Source organism: Lissotriton helveticus, chromosome 5_1 (genome assembly GCF_964261635.1).
Source record: "Lissotriton helveticus chromosome 5_1, aLisHel1.1, whole genome shotgun sequence".
Classification (NCBI taxonomy): Eukaryota; Metazoa; Chordata; class Amphibia; order Caudata; family Salamandridae; genus Lissotriton; species Lissotriton helveticus.
In genome coordinates this window covers 704,878,861-704,903,155 of record NC_136065.1, presented here as the reverse complement: position 1 = coordinate 704,903,155, position 24,295 = coordinate 704,878,861, and the positions used below count along the sequence as shown (strand labels likewise).

The window sequence follows — 24,295 nt, the reverse complement described above, 5'->3', positions numbered from 1 at the left end:
TTGCCCCTTCGCTTTGGCCTCCTCTTGTCTCTCGATCCTACCGAGAGACAAGATGGCGGCCGCTACGGACTGTTTGGAATGTTGACAGACGCCGGAGAACCAATCAGCTTCGCTTCACAAAGCTCCGTTGCGCGAAAAGTCCGCGAACCAGAGCGCTGCCCGGTCCGCTGTTACAGATATATATCTTTTTTTAAACGTTAATTTCTCAAAATCCACTGGAACACATATATTGAGACCTACAAAAGGCACATCGGGCTACCAGTCCCTACAATTTTGCCAAGTTTCGTGCAAATCCATTCAGCCGTTCGGGCTAAAAGTGAGGCCAACCGCCCTATGGAAAACTCAATGTTAAAAACACGTTTTGGGACCCCCCTTTTTTCTCGGCCCCCCCTTGACGAACCCCCCCCCAAATTTTCAAGGGCTGCTCAGAAACAAAATGTGCCATTTTCCTGAAAATTTCAGCCAATTCCGTCCACAAACGCCAAAGTTATTAGACATAGAATTTTCAAAAAACCCATGGAGAAAAAATCCTAACTATATATACCTACTGGCGACCGCCAGTAGGTAATATATATATATATATATATATATATATATATAGATATATAGATATATATATAGGCACATATGATATAGTGTTTCCAGGGTCCCACGCATGGGCGGGAATATTCTAATGCTAATGCTTATGACTTTGATGAGGATCCCCTGGAAGAGAAGCCATGGTTACACTGGAGAAGTGGTTTTACTTTACAGTACGGTTTAGGCCCAAAGAAAATCCCATCACCATAATGAGGGAGAAGAGACAACCCATGGATCTGTTGGCAAGCTCACAGGAGCCCATGGGGGGGACCAGTGTAGATTCTAGGATCCTGTGCTACAGAGTCCGGTGACGCAACGCTAGGAGTTAAGGACACATTGGGAGAAGGGCGCTTCCAGTGCTAGCGCAGGTAGCAGATTTCATCATGGGCAGCGGTTGCTGATTATGTTTACGGTCCCTTCACTATGGGTGCAAATTAGTCTTGGCTTGACTGTGGGAATGAGGTCATGCATTCTTCTCGATGCAGTACACCTTTGGGATGCAGGATGATTCACTTATATTCGAGTCCGGCTATGTCCCATTGGTGATCCCATCCCAGCCAGCACTTTGATTACTCCCAATCCAGGTAGATTGCAGAGAATACTTGAGGGTCATTAGGGGCAACTTGGAGCAAGTACCTTGGTAGTGGGCGCTTCTTTAGCTCTGTGCTGACAACAAAGATGCAAGTTAAGAGAGCTTGTGTAAAATGTAGTCCGCTTTTTCTGGGCAGCACTCTAGATGGCATTCTGCTCAGGGCAGACTTCCTGCTTCAGGGATGCCCTCTGCACCCATCTGTCAGCAGGCCAAGCAGAGTATGTTCCAAGACAGACCCACAGCTTTCCTCCAGCAAGTAGCTGACACTTTTTCAGGTGATGTCCCCCTCACCTTTGGAACACTGGCTGAGAAAGAAACCAGAACTTGATCTCAAAGGTTGCTCTGACAACAATGATAACTTCACCCATATTAGTCTGGTTCATTGTTACTGTTCTACTTCTTTTCCAGATGAGAACTGTCAAATCCCCATGCTCTGGAGTAGGAAGCAGTTTGAGGCAGCACACTTTGTGTGTTCCTTCTCTCCAGAGTAGACAGTATATGCCTTCAGGTGATGGTTCAGAAGCATGGGGCTGACGAGGATATTACACCAGCTCAAAGAAGAGTGCAGCCTTCATCCCTGACAGCTATAAGACTTTTGGGAGCTGCCCCTCAGCCGGAAACAAAAGGTAGATCTTGGAATGAAAGGTTTAACCTGCCTCCATACCAAACAGCTGACTCCACCTCCCATCCTCCAGCCAGACTAATAGGAGTGTTCAAAGGAGGAACCAAAGGCAGGACAACACAGAATGCAAGCCAAGTATCTGTCCCCCCCCACTTCAAATGTGTTGCTTAACAAAAGCATCATGAATGCTAGCAATACTATTTGCCTTTATCATACATTTGTACTGGTCACACAAACGGAATATAGCCAAAGGAACTAGCAACATAACTTGATCAGAATTTCAGGGGCGAGGTAGCATGTCAGTTCGGGGAACAGGGAAGAAAGCCTCTCCGGTCTATGATTCAAATATACACTCCCATCACTGCCAAGCTTATGTCATTTGGCATGAGGGCAGTATTTCTGTGTCCAATGAGGTAAGCTTGGTGTGCCCGTACAGACCTCAGAGCCCAGTTCTGGGTCCTCAGTATGATTTACTGATACTGGGTCCCAGCACACACATGAAAATGACAACATGCTGCAAGTAATTTCTTTATTGTTCGGTTAATTAAAACCACTACAATTTATAACATTCTACAACGTTGAAAACAAACATTTAAAACATAGACAAGGAAATAAATAGGAAAAGGGCAGGGAAATGAGATAAATAAAGAATTTCTGCAAAGAGTCAAACCAATTACGGCAAAGTTTCTGCAATACCAATTTATCTTTCAGCAATGTTCTTTAGACTCAATGGGAATCCGGCAAGTGGCAGCTTGCCTTGTTTTTTCTGCGAAACTGTCCAGGAATTTTACTAACCTACAGATCAGTTGGGCATCCGCTGAGCACAGGGTCTGGACTATCGCAGATCGGCAGGTGCGGACTCCAAGCTTGTTGAGTTTATCCTTAAGCCAGTACCGACGTCCGTGATACATAGCTGGGCAAATACAGACTATGTGTATAAAGTCTTGGTTACCTGCACCGCAAAGATCGCATTCCGTTGTTGCTTGTGGTCTCCATCTAGGTTGGTCTAGTCGTGTGGGTAAAGTGCCCAGCCTTAAGTGGAGAAATTTACGTTTGAGGTTCAACGAGAATGCCGTGTCTAAATAAGGTGCTGGTGCGGGCCTTGTGTACGAATTAATAGTCATCCAGGCATGAGTCCGGGTACTAAAAGTTATTTTGTCCTTGAGGAACGAGTGTTTCTTAGCAATCCTTTTCACTACCTGGTTAAACGAAGGGACTGGCAGTTTTGTTTCCCACAATGCTCCGAGCTCAGTTTCCTCTAATGAGGACTTTAGGTATTTTGAGTACTCAGAGTTCGGGCTTGTCTGTATTGCTCCCCAGAGTGCGCCATTCAGTTTCTTCTCCTTGTTTCTCCATACGTTATACCAAAATTTAATGGCCTCATATTTTTTCAGTAAGACCTGGGATTGTAATCCAAGTTCAAGTCTGACTTGCGCTGAGGAAGAGTTATTCGGTAACAAGAGAAGGAGTAGTTTCTGTCCTGTAACTCCAGTTCTGTAGTAGGGGTATCTCTGTTATAGTCATAATCTAGTGAATAGTCCCGCCCATGTGCGTGGACCCCGGAATATTCACTAGATTATGACTATACACAGAGATCCCTTACTACAGAAGGAGTAGTTTCTGTCCTGTAACTCCAGTTCTGTAGTAGGGGTATCTCTGTTATAGTCATAATCTAGTGAATATTCCGGGGTCCACGCACATGGGCGGGACTATTCACTAGATTATGACTATACACAGAGATCCCCTACTACAGAACCAGTTGTATACTTTAGTTTGTATTTTATCCAGGAGGGTGGCGCTTTTCCCGTGGTGCAAAATGCTCCCATATGCTAATGTGGGCAATAATTTAGCTTTCATTGCAGTTAGCAAAGGGGAGACTAGAGGGCCCTTTAGCTTGACTGCCAAGTTGGTGAAGGCATGCAATAATGTGGCCCCTTTTCATTCAAAAGCTTTGAGATGCACCAGGAAATTTAAGTGTTTGTCTAGGTGTACCCCCAGATATTTATAGCTGTTGACGGATTCCAGCTGATTGTTGTTTATTCGGAAAATTGGTGGATTTTTGCGACGCCGTGATATGAACATAGTCCTTGTTTTCTTAACATTTATTGTAAGCAGGTTCCTTTTTGTGTAGGCGGACAAGTCGTCTAGCAGACGTTGGAGGCCAATTCTTGTCTGGCTCACCAGCACCACATCGTCCGCGTACGATAAGTGCGTTAGACGAAGGGTGCCTAACCTGGGAGGATGCGCGTTAACCTTATCTAGGCTTTCTGCCAGGTCACTCATAAATAAATTAAATAAGTGTGGGGCCAGGACGCATCCTTGCTTTAGTCCGTCAACAGTGTAGATCTTCCTGGTCAGACGTCGCCCATTGTCGATTTTCACCTGCATCCAGGTTTCAGTGTAGAGGTTAATGATGGGCATGAGAATTGAGTCCGGTAGGCCCTGATGTTTTAATTTTTCCCATAACATTTGCCTGTTGACACGATCAAATGCCGCTTTAAAGTCCACAAAACAGGTGTGAAGGTCGAGGGAGTTCTGTAGACTTTTCTCGGCAATAAGACAAAGGGCCATGGCATTTCTCCAGCCCATCAAGGGAACAGCGTAAAGGGCACTGGCCCAACAGCATCATGGCCCAAGTATGACGCTGAACAAAGCATCTTAAAAATAATTGAGAAAAGGAGGCAAGATAGTGCCCCAGGCCCAAACGGCGTCCCACAAGCCATCTGCAAGACGGACCCGCAGTACTGGGCCAGCAAATTCAACTTACTGTTTCAAACAGTTACAAACGCAGGCGGTATTCCTGAGAGCTGGAGGGGAGCTATTATATCTCCAATCTATAAAGGCAGAGAGCGTAAGGATCAAACAACTATCGCTTGATTGCCCTCCTCGACGTTGAATCAAAATACTATGCGTCACTGATATTGGCAGACCTGGCTGACTGGTCAGAAACGAACAATAAAATACCACCGAATCAGACCGGCTTTCGGCGCGGCATGGGACAACATGCTGTAGACATTTGCAGTTCGACAACTCAGAATGGGGGTGCAGGCTCGCAAGACATGCAAAGGACATTCATGCGCCAACAAACACTCTAAAGATAAAAAAGTGTCAGTCAGCTTGCTGGTAGCTTAGTCCAAGAGGTGTAGGTCAGATGCCTGAAGCACCATGGATGGAGGACTAAGACTTCAAGAGTCACTATGGTGTGTAAACTGTGTTAGTCCTAGAATTAACACCCCTTCCTTCAGATCAATGGGAAAATTGTAAAACATTGTAAATTGCAAAACAGCTAGTAGGGGGGTCAATACCAGATAAAGCCAAAATAATTTTTAAGTACAGCTTACCACACGGGGCACTGGATGCAGAAACGATGGCAAATTCATACTGTTCCAGAAGATTGATAAAGAAGAACAAGTGGCTGTTGGACAGACTATGCAGAGACACTACCAAGGATACTTCTGCTGCATTGGCCATTATTGTTTGTGTATAGATATACTCAGGGAAGGACTTCCCCATATCTGGTACCAGAATAAAGGCAAAGACCACAGAAGGTATCCAGGGCCTACTGTAAATGAGCACCTACAGAATGACACAGATGTGACTTTCCTTTTGTTTTAAATTTACCAATCCAACATAGGCAGATTTTGGTGCAAAACTGCAAAATAAAAATGGGCAACGAGGGTTGGGGGGTTACTAGAGGGGTGAGTGAGCGCTGGAAGGAAAAGACAGACAATGAGGAGAGAGCAACATGGGTGGGTAGGCCACTGGCGTAACGAAAACTGAGGGGGCCACCCTGCACGGTACGTAGAGGGCCCCCCCTCCGGGCTAAATAAGGAGCTCCCCTGCCAGAGTGCAGTGCCGAGGGGGCCCCCTGGAGCTTGGGGCCATCACGCCCCGCAGGGGCAGCGGGGGCCTGTGTTACGCCCCTGGGGTAGACATAATATGAAATTGCCTCAGCATGAATATATACTTTGTTTTTTCCTACTCTTGTGTGTTTGTTCTTTTTGCATTCAACGAGTATGAGGAAGCATTGGATAACCCCCTAGGAAAGGAATTAAAAAATGGCTGATTAAAAAATTCAGATAGAACAACTAATGCATTGTACTGTTAGAAGTTCCATTGATAGGCAGTAGAAACAGGTCAGGAGTAAAGGATAAGGTGTATGGCCTAGACAGTACCTTGTGTTTTGGCTGTAGTACAGTGGTCGTAACAGCAGCATGCTCATCTAGTGCAAGAGTTTTGACTTCTGGAGGCTCTGATGCCATCTGGAACAGATAACTACTTACCATCTGCATTCAAACAATGAAAATCCTTGCGACGGGGGTGTGGAAGGTAAATATGCACATCCACAGGCCTGTCAGAAGCATTTGTGGTTTCAATCCCAGCTTAACCAAGCTGTGGGGCCATGTGCAATTACTTTTCTTCACTGTGCCTGCTTTGCCATGATCATCAAATCTGACAGCACCTAGAAATAATTCAGTTTAAGATATGCACTGTGTAGGAACCTCTCTTTTATACGGCTTCATAAACACTAACATTACTCTATCAACAACAATAAAGAGATGTATAGGAGACACAAGACAACTGACTTGGCTCTTGGGTCACTTATAAAATGGTCATCAAGACAGAAGGAAGAAAGAATACAATCCCAGTGTGCACAATGTGCAATGAGGAAAGCTGGTTTCAATCTCTGCTTCCCAGCTCTACTAAACAGTCTTACCCCAGGCAATTACTTTTCTTCACTGTGCCTCCATTTCTTTGATCATCATATTGGAGAGCCCATGACATAATTCAGTTAAGGATAAGCATTGTACAAAATCTCTCTTGTACAAGGTTTAATAGACCATAATGTTGCTCCGTCTATAACAATAAATGCGTATGTAATAGGCACAAGATACCTGAATGTCCTTCCTTAGTCATTGATAAAGCCTGTAAGGCTAAAGGTGGTGTAATTCACTGATTCTAATAAAGACCACAGAGTGCTAAAGTGAAACAATAATAATGTAAAAGTCCGTACATCAGCTATAAATAACGTGCAGCCAGCGACACTTGCAGCAGGGTGGAAGGTCCAACTGAGCTGCTCTTGCGGGGCTGTGAAGAATAATGGGACTTGACCATCACGGCCTCATGACCGCTGCCCAACTGGCACTGCTAGCGAGGCCGGAGATCCATGGCATTGAGCATGCTGTCTCAAGGATTACATGTGCCTACTACACACAGCTCCGAATCAGCTGCAAGCATGGCTTATAAGCATCTGCACAGTCCAGTTCATAGCACGGGCTACGAACACAGTGACCTGCACACTGTGTAACATGCAGGGCAAAGCGAGAGCCTTGCCGAGGAAAAATTAAAACAGGATGGGTGGATTGCTTGAATTAATCACAGCCAATGGTAATTACTCTGGGCCGAAATCCAATTTTTTTTTGACCCACCATGCCACCTCAGACAGAAAGCAGCCAAATTATTCTTGGTTCTGTGACAAATAGAATAGTTTAGCCTGTACTTCTGGACAGGTCCCCTCTGACTGGGAACACAAACCACCCCACACCACTCTGTCTAGTTGAGCACTGCAGAGCGAGTCTTGTGGCACAGTAAGAAAAGGACCCACGTCTGGGCATACCTTTTGCACTGAAGACGACAAGAAATGACGGGTGGATTGCATCAAATTAACTTCAACCACCAGTAATCACTCTGGGTCACAATTCAATCCCTCGTTTTTTTTACCCACTATGTCCACTTAGACACGAACCAGCTATATGCAAATCAACAGCCAAATACGGCCTTTTCAAGGACGGGAAATTGCCCCGCCTGCCCCAACCCCCCTCCTCTTCTGCCTCTTTCTAGCAGAGATGCATGTCCACTGGTACAAACAATTTGTAAGAGGTCTGGATGAAATCAAATCAAGCACAGGTGTGCAATCTGCAAAAGGTACAGACAAGTTTCTATAAGGTCTTGTGATATTATAAAATTGCTCCTCCTACCCCTAACCTGCCTCTCTTCAAGGGCTCAACACAGATTGAAATCTGTGATTTGAGGCGTATGAAGGAGCTCAGCAAAGAGAGGGGGAAGCTCATGGACCTGAGAATACCCCAACTTGCAAAAGAAGGACAGTGATGTGCTTTGTTTGTATTTGTTCCTCCCAAATGAAGAAAAGTGAGCAGGTATCATGGAGCCAGGATTATGCTGGGGGATAACTTGCATCATTGCTCAGAAAACATTAAGCAAAACAATACCCTGTTAGTCAGAAGGATTTGGATAATATGTTTTCAAGAACATACAATAATTGTGAAATAGCTCACACTGTCTACTTACCCGCTCTTCCTTCACATCTTCACTGTCAACATCACTGGCAAGATCACTGTCTATTGAGCCTTCTGTTATAAATGAAACAAAAAATGAATGAATTAAACGTGAATATATCACCTCGCTGTTAAAGGTGGCACATTTAGTGCAAAGAAGCAACCACATTTGTATACTGGGGATCAGAAAAGGTATTTACTTTTTGCAGCGCGCTTTCTGGTGGATACTCTGCGCAGGTTCCTCACCTTAGAATATTTCCCATGTCAGTCTGGATCTGGAGACTTTTGAAGCAGTGCTTGCACACACTGCTAGGTGGAGTCATTCAACTCTGGGTTAGCTCCAAACTGGCCAAATGACAAGAAGAGCCACATATAATCGCCACGCCTGCACACTAATGTTAATTCCTTGTGTTTTCTTTTCAGAGCCCACAGATGCAGTGTGTGAACAATTGTTGGATACAGTGTGCCGATGAATCTATGGTTTGTTCGAGTATCCACCAGAAAGAAGTTTACTGAAGGTACTTTGTTCTTCTGATGGATACTACTAAATGTAGATTCCTCATCTTAGGACAGATACCAAAGCAGTACCCCCCGCAATGGTGAATGATTTGTGTAGTGTACTCAGACCAAAAAGCGTTGCAGAACCACACAAGTGAAGTGCCCTTCCTACCCTACCCGGCTGTCAAGGCAGTAGTGTTTTGTGAACATATAAACCAATGTCCACATCGAAATAACAGGCACCCCTCACAGCAACGAAGTGTTGGCAGCCATGGCGCAAGTAGAATAGGCTCTCTGACCTTGGTTTTTGGCCAGTGCAGAGCAGATCTTACTGCAGACGACTATGCACCACGACAACGTCCTGTTTTGAACATTTTCCGTTTCTATACTTAAAGAACATCGCAAAGTTGATCACCCACTTGATCCTTGGTACAACATATGTAAAAGGTTATAGTGCGTTTGGGGTCCCTCCATCTATTTCGAGAGGTGAGGGGGAACAAAGAACACTTGTAGAGTGATGGATTGCCCATCATAGAAGCAGGTAACCACTTTAGGTAGGAAGGTCGTCTGATACATCAGCATCAATTTGACAGAGAAAACAGTGTTGTAGGACGGTTGCACTGAGTGTCTATAGTTCACTCACGCAACAAGCTAACGTAATGCCAGTGAGGAAGACAGTCTTTAAAGTTAGAAAAGTTAAGGTTCCACGGTGACTTTACAAAGTGCTTGGGAGGAAATGTTTCAAACCTTTAATAAATCTTATCATAACAGGTGATTTGAACAAGGACAGCTGGTCCAGCAAACATAGAATGGTCAAAAGGACTGACAAATAACCATTTGCACTGCCAGGTCGTGCTGGATGAAAGACAAAACAAATAAAATTACATCCAACAGCTTTACCAGTAATTGGTCCGTAATTAGTCTGTATTTTGTGCACCGCAAAAGGTCATACATTTGTCCAAGTGCCTGGCATAAGTGGATTTTGTGGAAGGGCACTTAGTACGGCAGATGACCCCAGTCAGCAAACTGGGCAGTCAGTTACCATCACACAATCTCCACACATGGAGGAGTAAGGTGTCCAGATTCATTCGGAGGATTCTACTCTGTTGCTGAGACAAGAAGTCCTCCCAAAGTGGCAGCCTCATCAGCTCCTAATGCTCAGGAGTTCTTGGCAGAGTGGGCTAAAGAACAGTGATGGATTAAACCCAGATCTTTTGACTGGGTGTGAGTGTTTGATTGATTGGGGTGCCGCTCGTAGCAGTTCCTGGATTGTGGGACTTTGTCTTTCTGCCTGCCGGTGTGGAAATTAACACTCCTGCCAAGTTACCTGTGAAGCTGAGGGACGGGATTACACGGGGGGAGTCCCTGATTGCAAGGAGCCAGTGCGGACGCCCAGGACTGCGAGGACCAGCATTCTTGCTGACATCCACAGCTAATGCCTCTTCCCGGGCTGCCCTGCCCCCACCCTCCGCCTTAATACTGCTCGCGGCCCCCGCTTCGCGGGAGCCGCTCGCAGCAGTTCCTGGATTGTGGGACTTTGTCTTTCTGCCTGCCGGTGTGGAAATTAACACTCCTGCCGAGTTACCTGTGAAGCTGAGGACGGGATTACACGGGGGGAGTCCCTGATTGCAAGGAGCCAGTGCGGACGCCCGGGACTGCGAGGACCAGCATTCTTGTTGACATCCACAGCTGGTGCCTCTTCCCGGGCGTGCCCCGCCCCAACCCTCCGCTAGGATTTAATTGGAATCCCAACGTGCATCGCGGGACGCGCGCGGGACGAAGCCCGGGTAAAGGGCGGGCCGTTTGAGGCCGTTAGAGAACGGCAGAGACCGGACCGGGCTACCCCCCTAACGCCCAATCCCCAGGTTCATTTACTGATCTGTCTGGCTGCAGAGATACTTGGAGCGAGTAAAATGGCCACTAAGGAAACAAGAAGTAAGGCCAACATTATGGCCTCAGGGACTTTGGATAACTTTCTAATTAAGGCAAACACAGTGGTGAACAAAGGTCTTACTGTGTTGGAGAAGCAAATTGCGGAGGGTATAGAGCATTCACATTTGGATTCACAAGGGTCATCATCCAATGTTAGGTCATCAATACTACTTGATGCCACGCATTTATCACTCATGGACAGTATTGACCAAACCATAGAGTCTGTCCTACAACAGCTAAGGACACCATCTAACTCTCATAGGGATAGAGATTCACTACGTGACACTGATGAGATGGAATCTTCCCCTATTGTTGAGTTAGTACCATCTAGGGCGACGGGGGGATGGTCTTACATTAACTGAACACTTGGGCAATAGAGAAGTCGCAGCCCCGAAAAGGAAAAGATCTAGGAAGTCCAAAGGTGCTAAAAGGGCTAAAGTTGACCCTCTACTGAACATTGTTGAGGACCGCCTGGTTACCCCTGGAACATCTGCAACGGGGAACGATCTGGAAACGGTATGCACTCCACCCCCCACTCTCATTTCCATTCACACTGGCCCTTTTGTTTTTGGTGGGGTAATTCCCAATACCCCAGAGCACATTATAGGCTCACTGACTGGTATCTTTAAAAGTCTCTTGGATCCTCTTTTCCTTAAATTAGACTCTATAGAGGCTAGACTTCTAGCTATAGAAAGACTAGGTGGTAGTGGTGGTGATCCGCTAGGGCCAAGAGTAAGCACACATGGAGAACATGTGGATAATGCTGGGACTTCTCATTCCCCTATTGTTACAACTACTATGGCCCCTATTCCATCAATAGCTCCCAACAGGGAAAATAGGAGTACAGCCCCGGCGCCACAGTCTGTTCCTGTACCCCTCCCTAGGCAACTGCCTCCGGTACAAACTGTAAAGAGGTTGAAGTTACCTGCTTCGGCCAGCTTACTTGGCCAAGAGAGACCAATGAATGAAACAGCTAGCCCCCCAACCCGGTTAGCTAGGTCTAATAACTGGCGTAAAGCAGTTAACCTGCCTCCAGAGGCGGCAGCCTATACTGTGATTTTGATGGGGGTACCAGAGCTTCCCAGTGACGTGGTAGAATCTTATGATTCTCTACGTAATAAGGCTATTAGCTGGTTAAATATCCAAAGGCCCTTACCACCTAATCTCAGAGGAGAGGTTCTTATGGTTAGAAGGGTCCCGTGGGTTAGGTACACCGCCAAGAAAAGTGTGGAGGACTGTATAATTGTAAGTTTCAAGAGTCCCCAGGTTGCTACCTATATCTGTAACTGGCTAGGAGGTCCAGGAAATACCTCTATAGAATTGGTTCCACTGTCATACTTTTACCCTAATGTACGTGACTTGACTGTGAGGAGGGACGATGGTTGGACAAGGGTTGGCTTTGCTGTTGATGGGTCAAGATACAGGCCCGCCCGTAATGTCATTCCTGCTTATGGCACCTATGTACACCCGAATAGATTTAGTTGCCTTGATCAGGTTGATTGACTTCGAAAGGGTGCATCCTTACGATGTACCCGAAGTATCGTTAGTGAATCTGTAGGCGACACTGATGTCATCACTCGAGAAATTGACCTAACCCCCCCAGGAAGACCCAACTCCTTCCTGCCCCCCGGGCCGAGCAAGTAACCTATCATGTAATCCACCTGTATATAGCCCAACACCCGTAGTTCCGTCTGGTCCCAACCTAACACCTGCTGCCTTATCCCTTTTGGAAACAACACTGCAAGGGCCCGCAGTTCCATTACTAGAAATCGAACCAGAGAAAATTGGGGGGCTGGGAATAAAATCTACAGCCGAAACCCTAAAAGTCCTCTCCTGGAATGTGGCGGGTATTGTTAATAAATTACACACAAATGACTGGGATTCTTTAGTTGGCAGTAGTGATATTTGTCTTTTTCAAGAGACATGGGCCAGGGAACCCCTGTGTAGAGTAGGGTACTCAGTTTTTTAAATTAAAGCCAGGTGGAGTGGCAGAGGGAGGCCCTCGGGTGGTTTGGCGATTTGGGTAGCTAGTCACATTGGGTGTAATGCGGAGAATGTACCGATGTCTTCGCAAGACATTCAGTGTGTTCTACTCAAGTGCCCTAATGTGCTAAATTTGGCAATCATTAATGTTTACTCTCGCCCAGTCAGTGTGGCCGCGGAGTCACCCACATTAGAAGAACTTTCGTCATTCCTGGGTCAACTCCCCACTGATTGTAAGATAGTGATGGGCGGAGATTTTAACTGCCACTTTGAATCACTGGAAGGTCTAAGGGAGGGTGCTCTCACTACTGAAGATGACTTCTGGGGTGTACCACCATGTCAATCCCCTCACCCTAAATCTTGGTCCCCTCTTGCAGTGCAACTTATGTCCCTAACATTAAATTTTGCTCTAAGGGCTTGTAATGGACGCACCCCGTCTGACATCCCTTCATTGTGTACCTTCAATAGGAAGGACCATGAATCGAGGTTGGACTATATTTTTGTGGATATTGGTCTTTGGGCCAAGGTTCAAGATTTTAAGGTAATCGTAAGAACAGACAGCGGCTATAACGCACTTTTATTAGATATGGTGCATCCTGTACCTGCTGGCGGGTTACTACCTGAAAATCCAAGTGATGATCCAGGGAATCTGATTCTTAGCTCTAATAGGCGTAGGGTAAAATGAGGGAAATTGGTTAATTCAGAAGAGAGCATAACTAAAATCTATGAATTAGCACTCCCTAAGCTAAATGATCTGGACGTATTCATTAATCAGCCCAGAACACCAAATTACAATGAGAAAGTGGCCCAAATCCATGTAGACCTAGTGGGAGATCTTGGTGAGGTATTTTTTTCCAGTGGTAGTCCCACGTAAGAAAAAGACCCGAACTTCAAACTGGTACAATTCTTCCTGTAGAAAGATTAAGGCAGAACTAATAGCTACAATAAAAGTAGGTTCTGATAAGGGTAAGGTCGCAGAGCTTAGGCAAAATTATAGGGAAGCTATGGCAGAGGCAAGGTCGGAATGGGATTGGAACAGATGGCAGGATCTCTCCCTAGCGCTAGAAGCGAGGGACTCTAGAAAATTTTGGTCTTTGGTAAACACAGGTACAGGAGAACCAAAGGCCGCAGTGGAGCCAAACATTGCATCTTCCGTCTGGGAAGACCACTTTGGCAAATTGTACCAAGATATCTCTAAATTTGCCAATGATGTGGACCCGGATGCTATATCCAATCCTGTAGCTGGACTAGAATTTACCCTTGGTGAAGTGGTTAGTGCAATAGAGAGATTGGCGAAGGGGAAGGCCCCGGGATTAGACAGATTGCCCGGTGACCTTTTTAGACATCATCCAGAGATATGGGGCCCGTACTTCCTTATTTTGTTCAATTCCATCGCAGGAGGTATGGAGATCCCTAGTACTTAGCTGGGGGCGGAGATAGTGCCCATTTTCAAAAAGATTATTTACAACAAGGGGTGGTGATGGACAGAGTCTCTGAATTAAGCAGAGTACTCTCACCCAGTCAAGAGATCAGGGCTAGATCCAACACCGTTTTTTAGCTCATTGCACCATCCCAGTTTCAGAACCTGGCTTTATGCAAATTAGTCTGTCCCTGGCCCAGTGCATCATGGGAACAGGGCAGACCAGACTACAAAAGCCAATTCTTACACTGGGAAGGAAACAAGCTTCCGGGGACCGGTTTCTGGCATTACAGCCGTCTTCGGCCCGGCTTGCTTGAATCCTGATGGTGCAATGAGCAAGGGACTCACATCTGAGTATACCCTTCCACGCTTAGGGCTCTCCTCTTCTCCCAGCCAACTACAGGCCGATCAGCCTCATAGATGTCCCCCAAAAATTATTTTCTCGCCTTCTCTTGGACCAGCTTCTGGACTGGATGGAGGAAAATGAAATTCTAAGTCCCCTCCAGGCTGGCTTCAGGAAAAACACGTCCACCATGGATCAGGTTTTCCGTCTCGTTCTCCTCTACTGGAAAACTGTGAGGATCGAGGGGGGGAGGCTGTACATGGTGTTCGTGGACCTGAGGTCAGCCTTCGACTTGGTCCCCCGCAAGAAATTGTGGGAGGTCCTAAAGGAGCTGGGTGTTCCTACCCATTTACTACACGCTATAGTTAGGCTTCACACCAGTAATTTTGCACAGGTTAGGTGTGGGAGGGATGGAGCGTTGTCATCCAGGTTTCCAGTCCTTAGAGGGGTAAGACAGGGTTGCGTTTTGGCGCCGACCCTGTTTTGCCTCTACGTTAACAGTGTCATATCCCATCTCGACAGTGTCAGGGACAACAACGCTCCCTTTTTGGCAGGCAGGAGGGTACCAGCTATCATGTTTTCTGATGATACCCTCCTGCTTTCCAAATCACCGATGGGGATCCAGCGGATCCTAGATGGTTTTGGTCTTTTCTGTACAAAACATGGTCTTGAGATCAATACAGAGAAGACCAAATTCATGATATTTAACCCCTCCCCCAAAACCAGACCTAACCCTTCCTTGGGCTCAGCGAAACTGGAAAGGGTAAAAACCTTCCAGTATTTGGGTGTAACCCTAGATGAGAACCTCTCCTGGGAGCCCCAAATAGCAAGATCTCGGCTCAAACTTTGTCAATTGTCCGGTGCAATTCTGAAGGTTGCAAATACTTCTACTTTTAAACCCATAAGCCCGGCAATAGAAATGTATAAAACTCAAGCCAAAGCGGCCGCTTCTTATGGTAGTGAGCAATGGGGGCACAAAGCTGGGGCAGAACTTCTCAGTGTAGAAAATACTTTTCTCAGACGTCTCTTAGCCCTCCCCCGTGGCACACCTCTGCTTCCCTTGAGACTTGATGTGGGTCTTCCCTCTGTAGCTGAGGATCTTGAACTAAAGCCTTTAAGATTCTGGCACAGGCTTTGGACCACTGATGAGCTTGCTCACTACAGGCAAGACCTCATTCATGTAATGAATTTGAACAAGCGTGACAGAATTCCTTGGTTGGTTTTCATCAAGAAAGAATTGTATCGCCTGAGACTCCAGGAGTTATGGGATGCTCCTGAACAAGGCTGCCAAAGGGTCTCCCGCAAAAGACTGGTGGAAATATATAAGGAAAAAAGTTTATCTAATCAGGTATCTGCACCCAATAACGGCACCTTAACAGATCGATTTTTGGATTCCAAAAATTCTTATCATTTTGAAGGTTTTATGGACATTATCTTTCCCATTTTAGCTCGAAAACTGTTCATCCAATGGAGATTGGGCACCCTGCCTATTAAAACTTTTACTTGTAAATGGACAAAGAGTGATGATAAAATCTGTCCGGGGTGCGCTAATCATGATGAGGAGGAAATTCATGTCCTGTTCTTTTGCCCAGCCTACAACAGACCAAGGAAATACTGGCTTGTGCCATTATGTAGGAACTTGGGCACAAGGAGCCATCTGTACTCTTACAGATTACTGAAAACCAGCACTCTGCCCCATATAGTTTTTGCAGTTGCCAAATACATACTGGCCATGTGGCAGATAAGACATAAACTCCTAAAAGACTGATCATTGATATGAATTGCAATGTTCTCTCTCCCATGAACAGATTTCCAAGGAATTTAACTTTTATGCAATGTTTTATACAAGGGAATGTTCTTTTTATTGTTGAATGTTTTAATTGTATCTTTTATGGTCTAAACGACCGAAATAAAGAATTTTTGGATTGGATTGGATTGGTTTGATTGATTCAGATGCTCCGTCCATCGCCACCCCCTTTTATACCGCTTTTGGCCGCCATAAGTGTGGCAGGGTATGCTCAGACGTGAGTCCCTTGCTCACTTTGCCACTGGATTCAAACAAGCCGGGCTGAAGACGGCTGAAATGCCAGAAACCGGTCCTCGGAAGCTTGTTTCCGGTCCAGGGAAGACATGGCTTGGCAGTTCGGGCTGGACTGTTCCCATGAGGCACAGGGTCAGACTGATTTGCATATAGCCATGTCTAAACTGGGGTGGCAGAGTGGGCTAAAGAACGGTGATGGATTAAACCCAGATCTTTTGACTGGGTGTGAGTGTTTGATTGATTCAGATGCTCCGTCCATCGCCACCCCCTTTTATACCGCAGGAGTTCTTGGTATCACGCTCTCTTGGTACCATCCTGGCCACCAGAATGACTTAGGCCCAGATGATTCTGATTGTAATAAAACAGGTCATTTTGCAGTAGTCCCTCCACTTTTTGCCCCCATTTGAACTACTAGATGCTGGTTTTCAGCTCGGACAGTGCACTGGAGCCTGTTAACCAGGCAACAGTGCCAGTGCTCTTTCCCTAAAACTTGTGTGAATCGGTAATCCCAACTGACAGAAACTTTACCCCGTTATAACTCACTAGTATATGGTACCAGGGGTACCCAGGGCATAGGTGGTAAAGGGGTCCCCAAGGCTGCAGCACGGTTTTGTGCCAACTTGGGTGACCCAAGCAAACTACTGACAGCCGGCCTGTGCAAACAGTTCGAACTCGAGTGTGCCCTCACCATGTGGGGCACAGTCAAATGCACTGCTTTTGGTATACGTCAGTCATCCCTAGAGAAGGCCTCCTTGTGCCCACTAAGTACGGTGCAGTATATTAGGAATGTGGACATGTAAGTGCAAGCATATATGTCTCTATTGTGTCCTTACCATTAAAGTACACTATAAGTGATAGGTGGTCAGTAGAATAATATGGAAATGGAACCAGGGATGCTAGCTCCATTAAGATACCACCTAAATATGCTAAGTTTGGTGTTGAACAATGTACCTTCTTTCCCCTGACATAAATCTGGTGTCAAAGAAGGCTGACATGCACCTAGGTAGCACCTTAGAGGTTGTCCACCTAGTTGCCCAGCTTCACTGTGCTTTGGCTGACCAGCCCACGCTTTCCCACGCCTGTTGAAACCAAGACAGGAATCTCACCTTCTGCCAGGCAGTTGGATCACTCCCAGGAGTCAGGAACAGAGGCCTGAGCAGGAAGGAGATCACACCTCCTCCCTCTCAGGTAGGCTAATGAAGAGACACATCAGAGCGGGAGCTTCAAAGTCTGCACCGCCTCAGATCTGCATCTGGGCTGTCCCCCTAAGGCGGACACAGCACTCTCCTTGCTCCAAGCAGGCTTGTACCCAGACAAGGTGGGAGATTAGGTATGAAGGAGGTGTACACCTCCAGGAAGGCTGGCCACACTTCCAGGGTGAGCAGCTTGATCTGTACACCCAAACTATATTTTTTCCAATTGTAGGAGGGCAGAAATAGTGGGTTCTGGGTAGAAAAGGTGACCCACACCGCCAAATGTGGTCACCTCAGGGGCAGATTATAGCTGCAAGGACTAGATGCTGGTGTACTTTGTGTGGTAACTCGGATCACCCTTTGCCCTGAGCCTAACAACAGGAGCTTTGCTCCCCCAACCTTGTGGCCTGCTCTTGAGCAGCCACCAAACTGAGGCCCACTATCGGATAACACTGGACCTCAGCACTCTGCACCCGGCCCACCCTAGTGCCGCTGAGGGTGCTTTGAGAGTGCATCTTTGAATCTGGGGAGCCCTGGTTCTAACCCCAGAATACCAACTCCCACAAACTTGTACTTACCTGCAAAACCATTAACTTCATTTTTCTCCATAGGAATACATTGACTGTTTCTTTGAAAAATGTTTTGTAAGTGTGGAGATGGTTTTGTATGAAACATTGAAACAACCTCTGCTGATAGCTGAGGCACAATACAGTAGGATGTCTGACAACCTGCAGTGCTTTTGAAATTTCATAGCACAAGCTTGGGCTGATGCCAGTTGTGGGTCTGACATTGGCATCAGTGCCAGATCATCCTCAGGCATCAAAGTGGCCACAGCCATTGTGTAATGCTGGGCTGAAGTAGAAGTCGGTAACAGCACAGATAACATGTCCCAAGGCGACAAACTACATCCAGGGTGGACCTACTAGCAATAACCTGACTGAAAGACCCTGTTGTTCAGTGGGGCCTGAAGGCAGGGCAGAGGGAACTGGCAGCATACTTGATATTTGCCAGATGGCCTCCTTTAAAGCTTTGATCTGCTGCAGGGTGGACAACAGCCTGAGGAATCCAGTGTGTGTTGGGACCAGCTGAGGAAACGGCTCAGTGACCAGTGGCCTTGAAAGAGTAGGATTTACATTATGACACCCTTGTGCCTCCTCTTTTCCTTGAAGTCGGAGTGATGGGATGGCGTTGACTCCAGCTTTGCTTTTTTATGTTTGCAGTTGGACTTGGACTTACTGGAAGACTTAGAGTGGGAAGTGGAACTGTGGCAGAAGCGACATGGGGATAACTCCGGGCAAGTGACTTGGTGCATGAGTGGAATCTACGTGAGGACCGCAACTTCTTCTTGTGCTCACTGACATATTGCATCACCTCCGGGTCTCAAATAGTCTTTAGGTGCATTAGGATGCACTTATCACCCAACACAGTTCTGTCCTGAGCCCAGGCACAAAAGACAGACCTCTTGCAGATTTGTGACGGAAAATACGACATCTGCTATCAGCAGTTTCAGCATGGCTTGATTCCTGTGATTTTCGGTGAGGACACTGTTCCCTAGCACACTGAAAAATCTGAAAGTCACCAGAAAATCCAACAAATTCAGGAGAAAAGCTCCAGATCTGACACAGAAGGTTAAGACTGGAACTGAAGTCACCGCTCTGCTCCATGGCCACCTTAACTGACGAATGAAAACATGCGCAAGTAAAAAAAAAAAACACCAACCCTAGAAAACTCAAGTACTTTTGACCCATTTCTCCGCTCCCCTTACCCGCCAAGGTGCTTGAAAAAGCCATCAACCGCCAACTCATGGAGCACCTGGAGAATAACAACCTTCTGGACATCTCCCAATCTGAATTCCACACGAACCACAGCACCGAAAGTGCCCTCATCGCTGCCACGGATTACATTAGAGCCCTCCTAGACCGCGGAGAAACGGCGGCCATGATCCTCCTCGACCTCTCAGCAGCTTTTGACACTGTATCCCACCACACCCTTATCAAAAGGCTCCACCACATCGGAATTCAAGGAGACACCCACAGATGGATCCCCTCCCTCACAGTAAGAACCCAGAGAATCCGCCTTCCTCCCTACAACTCCGAACACAAGACCATTCATTATCTGTGCCACCCCTAAAGGGTCCTCCCTCAGCCCCAACCTGTTTAACACCTACATGACCCCCCCCCCCCCCCCGGCCGACAATATCAGAATTCCACAGAATAAACATCATATCCTTCACCGATGACACCCAGCTCATCCTTTCGCTATCAGAAAAGCCCTCCACCACGAGGGTCAACTTGTACAAGTGCAGAACAAGCATCGCCCACTGGATGACAACTGCTTGAAACTCAACACAGAAAAAATGAAAGTGCTGATCATCTGGAACAACACCTTCCTGTAGAATGATTCCTGGTGTAATTCCGAAATGGATCCCTCACCCACGCCAATAGACCATGCCTGCAACCTTGGCATCATCCTGGAGAGCATGCGCTTACCCTGAAAAACCAAATCAATGTAGTCTCCTCCGCCTGCTTTATCACCCTGAGCATGCCCTGCAAGATCGTCTAATGGGTCATAGTCAACAGATGAACAGTCACCCAAGCATGAGCCACCAGTCACTGGACTTCGACAATGCACTCCTCCGGAATCAACTTACATCTCTCCTGAAAAGACTACAGACCATACAGAATTCAGCTCCCAGACTCATCCCCAACCTCCCCCAAGTGGACCCACATCACCCCCCACCTCAGGAAGCTCCTCTGGCTCCCCATTCAGAAGAGATGCCATTTCAAGATACTGATCTACACTGACAAAGCGCTGAACAATGAAGGACCCTCATACATCAAGCACTGCCTGTACTTCCACCAACCCTTCAGACACCTGCGCTCCGCCTCCCTTCACCTCGCTCACACCCCTCACATGTGCCAAAGCCGCAGCGGAGTTTGCTCCTTCTCCCACCTGGTGGCTAGGTCCTGGAATGACCCCCCTCTTCACCTCTGGACCTCATGCTCACTGCTGTAATTCATGAAAGGAGTCAAGACCTGGCTGTTCGACTGAGCCTCCGCAGCAAGGCCCTCAGCACCTGGATACCCTCCTGCATGATTAGCTGCGCTATACAAGACCTGTTTGATGCTTTATCGATTGCTCAGTCATTTTCAGGGCGGGCTGAAGCCAACGCAGAGCCACACAAATGCTATTCAGAGGCACACAGTACTGCTAGTTCGAAAAATCTCCAGACCTACTCTGGCACCACAAGAATATTTTAAGGTGAGAAATCTGCAGTTAGAAGAATCCATCGCAAAGGTACAGTTACAGCAAGTCCCTTTTTGTAAACCATCACAATGGCGAGGAACACCTAAAATAATTGATTACAGATATTGAAAACTTGATTCCCTATACTTCTTGGATGTACAATTCCACTCTTAAAGTGTCTAACCACTTCATAAGAATAAGATTTCACAACAACACTTCAATTTTTTCTGGAACAAACGATCAGACGTTGCTCATGCGTAGGAATGTTCATTCTGCAGCACCCAATCAGAATGCCGAATATGTGCTACAAGCCAACATCACAGACTACATGGTTTACAGCTCAAGGTCAAAGATCATCTATATTGGCTTGTAGTTGCATTCATATGCCTATTCACACCCTTCACAAAAAGCCAAAGTACTTGCTATAAGACGGGAAGTGTGCTTGGTTAAAAAGACGTTAAATTGCAGTGTGGTCTATGTGGTAAACATTTTGTTGTCTTGAGTAACCACAGTAGAGCTCTTTTCCTGATAGAAGGTCACTGCGGCTAGGCAGGTAATGGAGGTCATGGAGAAAAGAGGCATTAGAGACAAGTGCTTTACCCACATTTATTTTTGCTTCTGGTGTAAAGGGTATGGGTTATGTGTGTGATCTATGCTGAAAGCACTTCGGTCATGCTTAATGAAGAGTGAAATGTACTCCTCACATCACTATGATTGAGTATATGGAAAAGTAATATATAGCTGTGTATTTAGACTTGCCTACCATCCAAGAGAGGGCAGCGTTCTTGCTCTTTGTTGGATTTGAGCACCAGAGTAGCAACCCATAGGAAAGCAATAATTAAGGCAGTGAGAGTCCTTTTGTGAGCCACAGAAGAGTACATGCAGTACTGGCTCAATACCAGCCAAGGAAAATTAGCAGAGCAGTCCACATCAGAGGGAAAAAGAGCAACTAATAGAAATGTGCTGGATTAAGCGCAGGCATTATAAAAGCGCTTTACACACTACCTAGAAACAACAGAGAGTAAAGTAAGAAATGCTCTGGCAACAGGCAGCCATTGAAAATGATCGAATGATGGAGAAGTAACCCACAGCCATGCACAGGAGAAACCGAACCATAACGGTAGTACATGCTCTTTATGGATTTCCCAGGAGCCACAGGGAAGCAACCCATAGGCATATTCTTGTTGTAGCGAGTCTAGTCCCCAAAGCTCAGATTGGGGTGCAGGTCTACAAACATGTGAAACTAGACAGACTTGGAACGGAAATGCACCAAGTCAGAAATAGCCTAATGCCCAATCCTTACAAGTCACAATCATCCCTTGGTTAGCAAAAAAAACAGCACCTGGGAAATTTCAGCATTTGTTTTCCACCCCAGGCATGTACTCGCTACAGGCAGACATGCTCAATAGAGTGAACCCAGGACAGACAACCCAGAAGTATGCCCTTGAAGACAGACCGCCAGTAAATAAGCTGAAGAGTCTAGCGTGAGGGACAGAGAAGCAACTTATTGGAACATTCACAGGTGTAAACTGGATTACCAGCATCAATGATAAATGACCTGAAGAATTAACCCATGAGCAGCAGGTGAGTAACCCAGAGGAACACACTGGGTCAAGAAGAAAGCCTTTGTAACATTTCTGAAATGTCCATCTGAGAGAGAAGGTGTGCTATAAAGATGCTGGTTATACTTGTGAATGATCCTTTCTTGATCAAGAAAGAAATGTATTATAGTAATAACAACACTAATAGTAACAAAAACCTATTTTTAAAAAGGTTTCATTGCACCCTTTTGCGGTTTCGACGCATTGCAAGTAATAGGTGTTACTATCATCAAATGCAATGGTACTCCATTTACTGGCATCGAAATTAGAGGGAGTTTCAGTTGGCCTTGTAGTGATTCAACTAGTGGCCTGCAAATCACAGTGGACATCAGCAGCAAGCCTTTAACCAAATGTGCCGCCTTTCTGGCTTATAAGCAGTAGCTGTGCTCAAAACTAATGTAGAAGTAAATGGGTTAGGCAGATCACCTTCACTCGAGAACTCTCCAAGACCAACATCTTCTTGTTCCATAAACAGCTTAGAGCCGATAATGTAGGGTAAAGGTCTATCAATATAAAGATCCTGAAAGAAAAAAATGAAAATTATATTCATTAAATCTCATCCTTCCAGCCAGGTTCAAGCAAAATGCTATTAGAAAAAGGAAAGAAGGCATCTAGTAGGGCGTCCATGAAGGAATCCATTACTTCAGCTGTTAAAAAGTTCCTTACCACACCCCAAGGTTTTATTTCTTCTTTAACTATCATTTTGTTTTAAAAAAAGACTTTTACAGGGCTTCAAAACCTTGGAACTTTGACTTCTAGTATGGGCTAGGTCACATGGAAAAAGTAGTTTTGTTCAGGGCAAATCACTATTCTGCAATCTGTAAATATGGGTACTTTAAAAATGTGAAAGTGAAATGTACAATGTGCTGTCCCAATTCCATGGTCACCCACACTTGGTAACACAACCTGGCTTTTGTAATCATGTCTCGGCTGTATCCCTAACACAGTACTTCCTTGTGTTTAAAATGCTCCTGGTATAATTAGAAAAGCTCTCATTTAAGCTTTTCACTGTCCCCTGCAGACAGAGCAGAACTGTCATAAGTATCATGTTCTGTATGGCTTCAGCCACTATTATGAATATGGGTTACAAAACCTTGCTATTCATCTGAGAGTCAGTCAGAACAAAGAAAAATGACATTTGTTTTTCACAACTCTGACATAAGAAGAGCTGGAAAATCAGGTTACAAAGCCTGTGCTCTGATAGATGTGGCTTCGCCATCTCCCCCAGGTCACCAGACACTCGAGGGAAGCAGTTGAATGGGGGCTGACAGATTGCCATCCCTCCCACCGCACTCAGGTTTTCGGCTGGGGAATGTCATCCTCTAGGTCCCCTGTCAGCATAAGTCTTAATAGGTCCAAGGCGAGAGAAGGTTCCAGGACACAGCAACAAATAAAGCATTGAATTATTAAGTATTGGGAGGAGAAGGGTATTCCAGAGGTGGAGTGGGAGGGGGTGGCAGGACTTCAGGCAATTTTTTCTTTTTTATATAGAGGGATAGGAGTGTGGCACTGGGGGTAGTGGAGGAGTTTTGGCAGGAGGCCAAGTATTTTCTTGTATATCCGAGTTAGGGGAGAGTACTGGTTTTTTTTGTTTAAATTTGTTTATTGGTTTTTAACATCATACATAGCAGATTGGCATTGTACAGTCATAATAGAGGGATACGTGTTCGTAATACGGACAAAGAAGGAAACATCTACTGATGATGAAGTTTGCAATAACTGTTCATACAATGTACAAGTGACAATTCTCTGTGGTATGGGCTGGGTGCTACCTATTTGTTAGGTCCGAATATTTTAACAGACATGTGCAATAGCCTGGTTGGGCGCAGTTCCCAGGAGTCCGGAGCTATGCCTATCCCCATACTGACTTATGGGTGCTATTTAGTGTAATAGGTAAGGGATACATTCCCTGTTGATCACCGGCTACGGAACTGCCGATAGATAGTATT

The 24,295-nt window shown here is 46.0% G+C and overlaps 1 protein-coding gene across 3 annotated transcripts in view; it reads right to left on the bottom strand.

Annotated features, from left to right (window-relative positions):
• LOC144754851 (WASH complex subunit 2-like) overlaps positions 1–24,295 on the bottom strand; it is a 770,229-nt gene that overhangs the window by 650,549 nt on the left and 95,385 nt on the right. For all 3 annotated transcript variants that reach the window (XM_078643106.1, XM_078643107.1, XM_078643108.1), the window contains exons 5-6: positions 22,773–22,866; positions 8,103–8,164 (exon numbers count right to left, since the gene is read on the bottom strand). In XM_078643106.1, the coding sequence (XP_078499232.1) occupies positions 8,103–8,164; positions 22,773–22,866 (156 nt within the window). The remainder of the gene's footprint in view (positions 1–8,102; positions 8,165–22,772; positions 22,867–24,295) is intronic.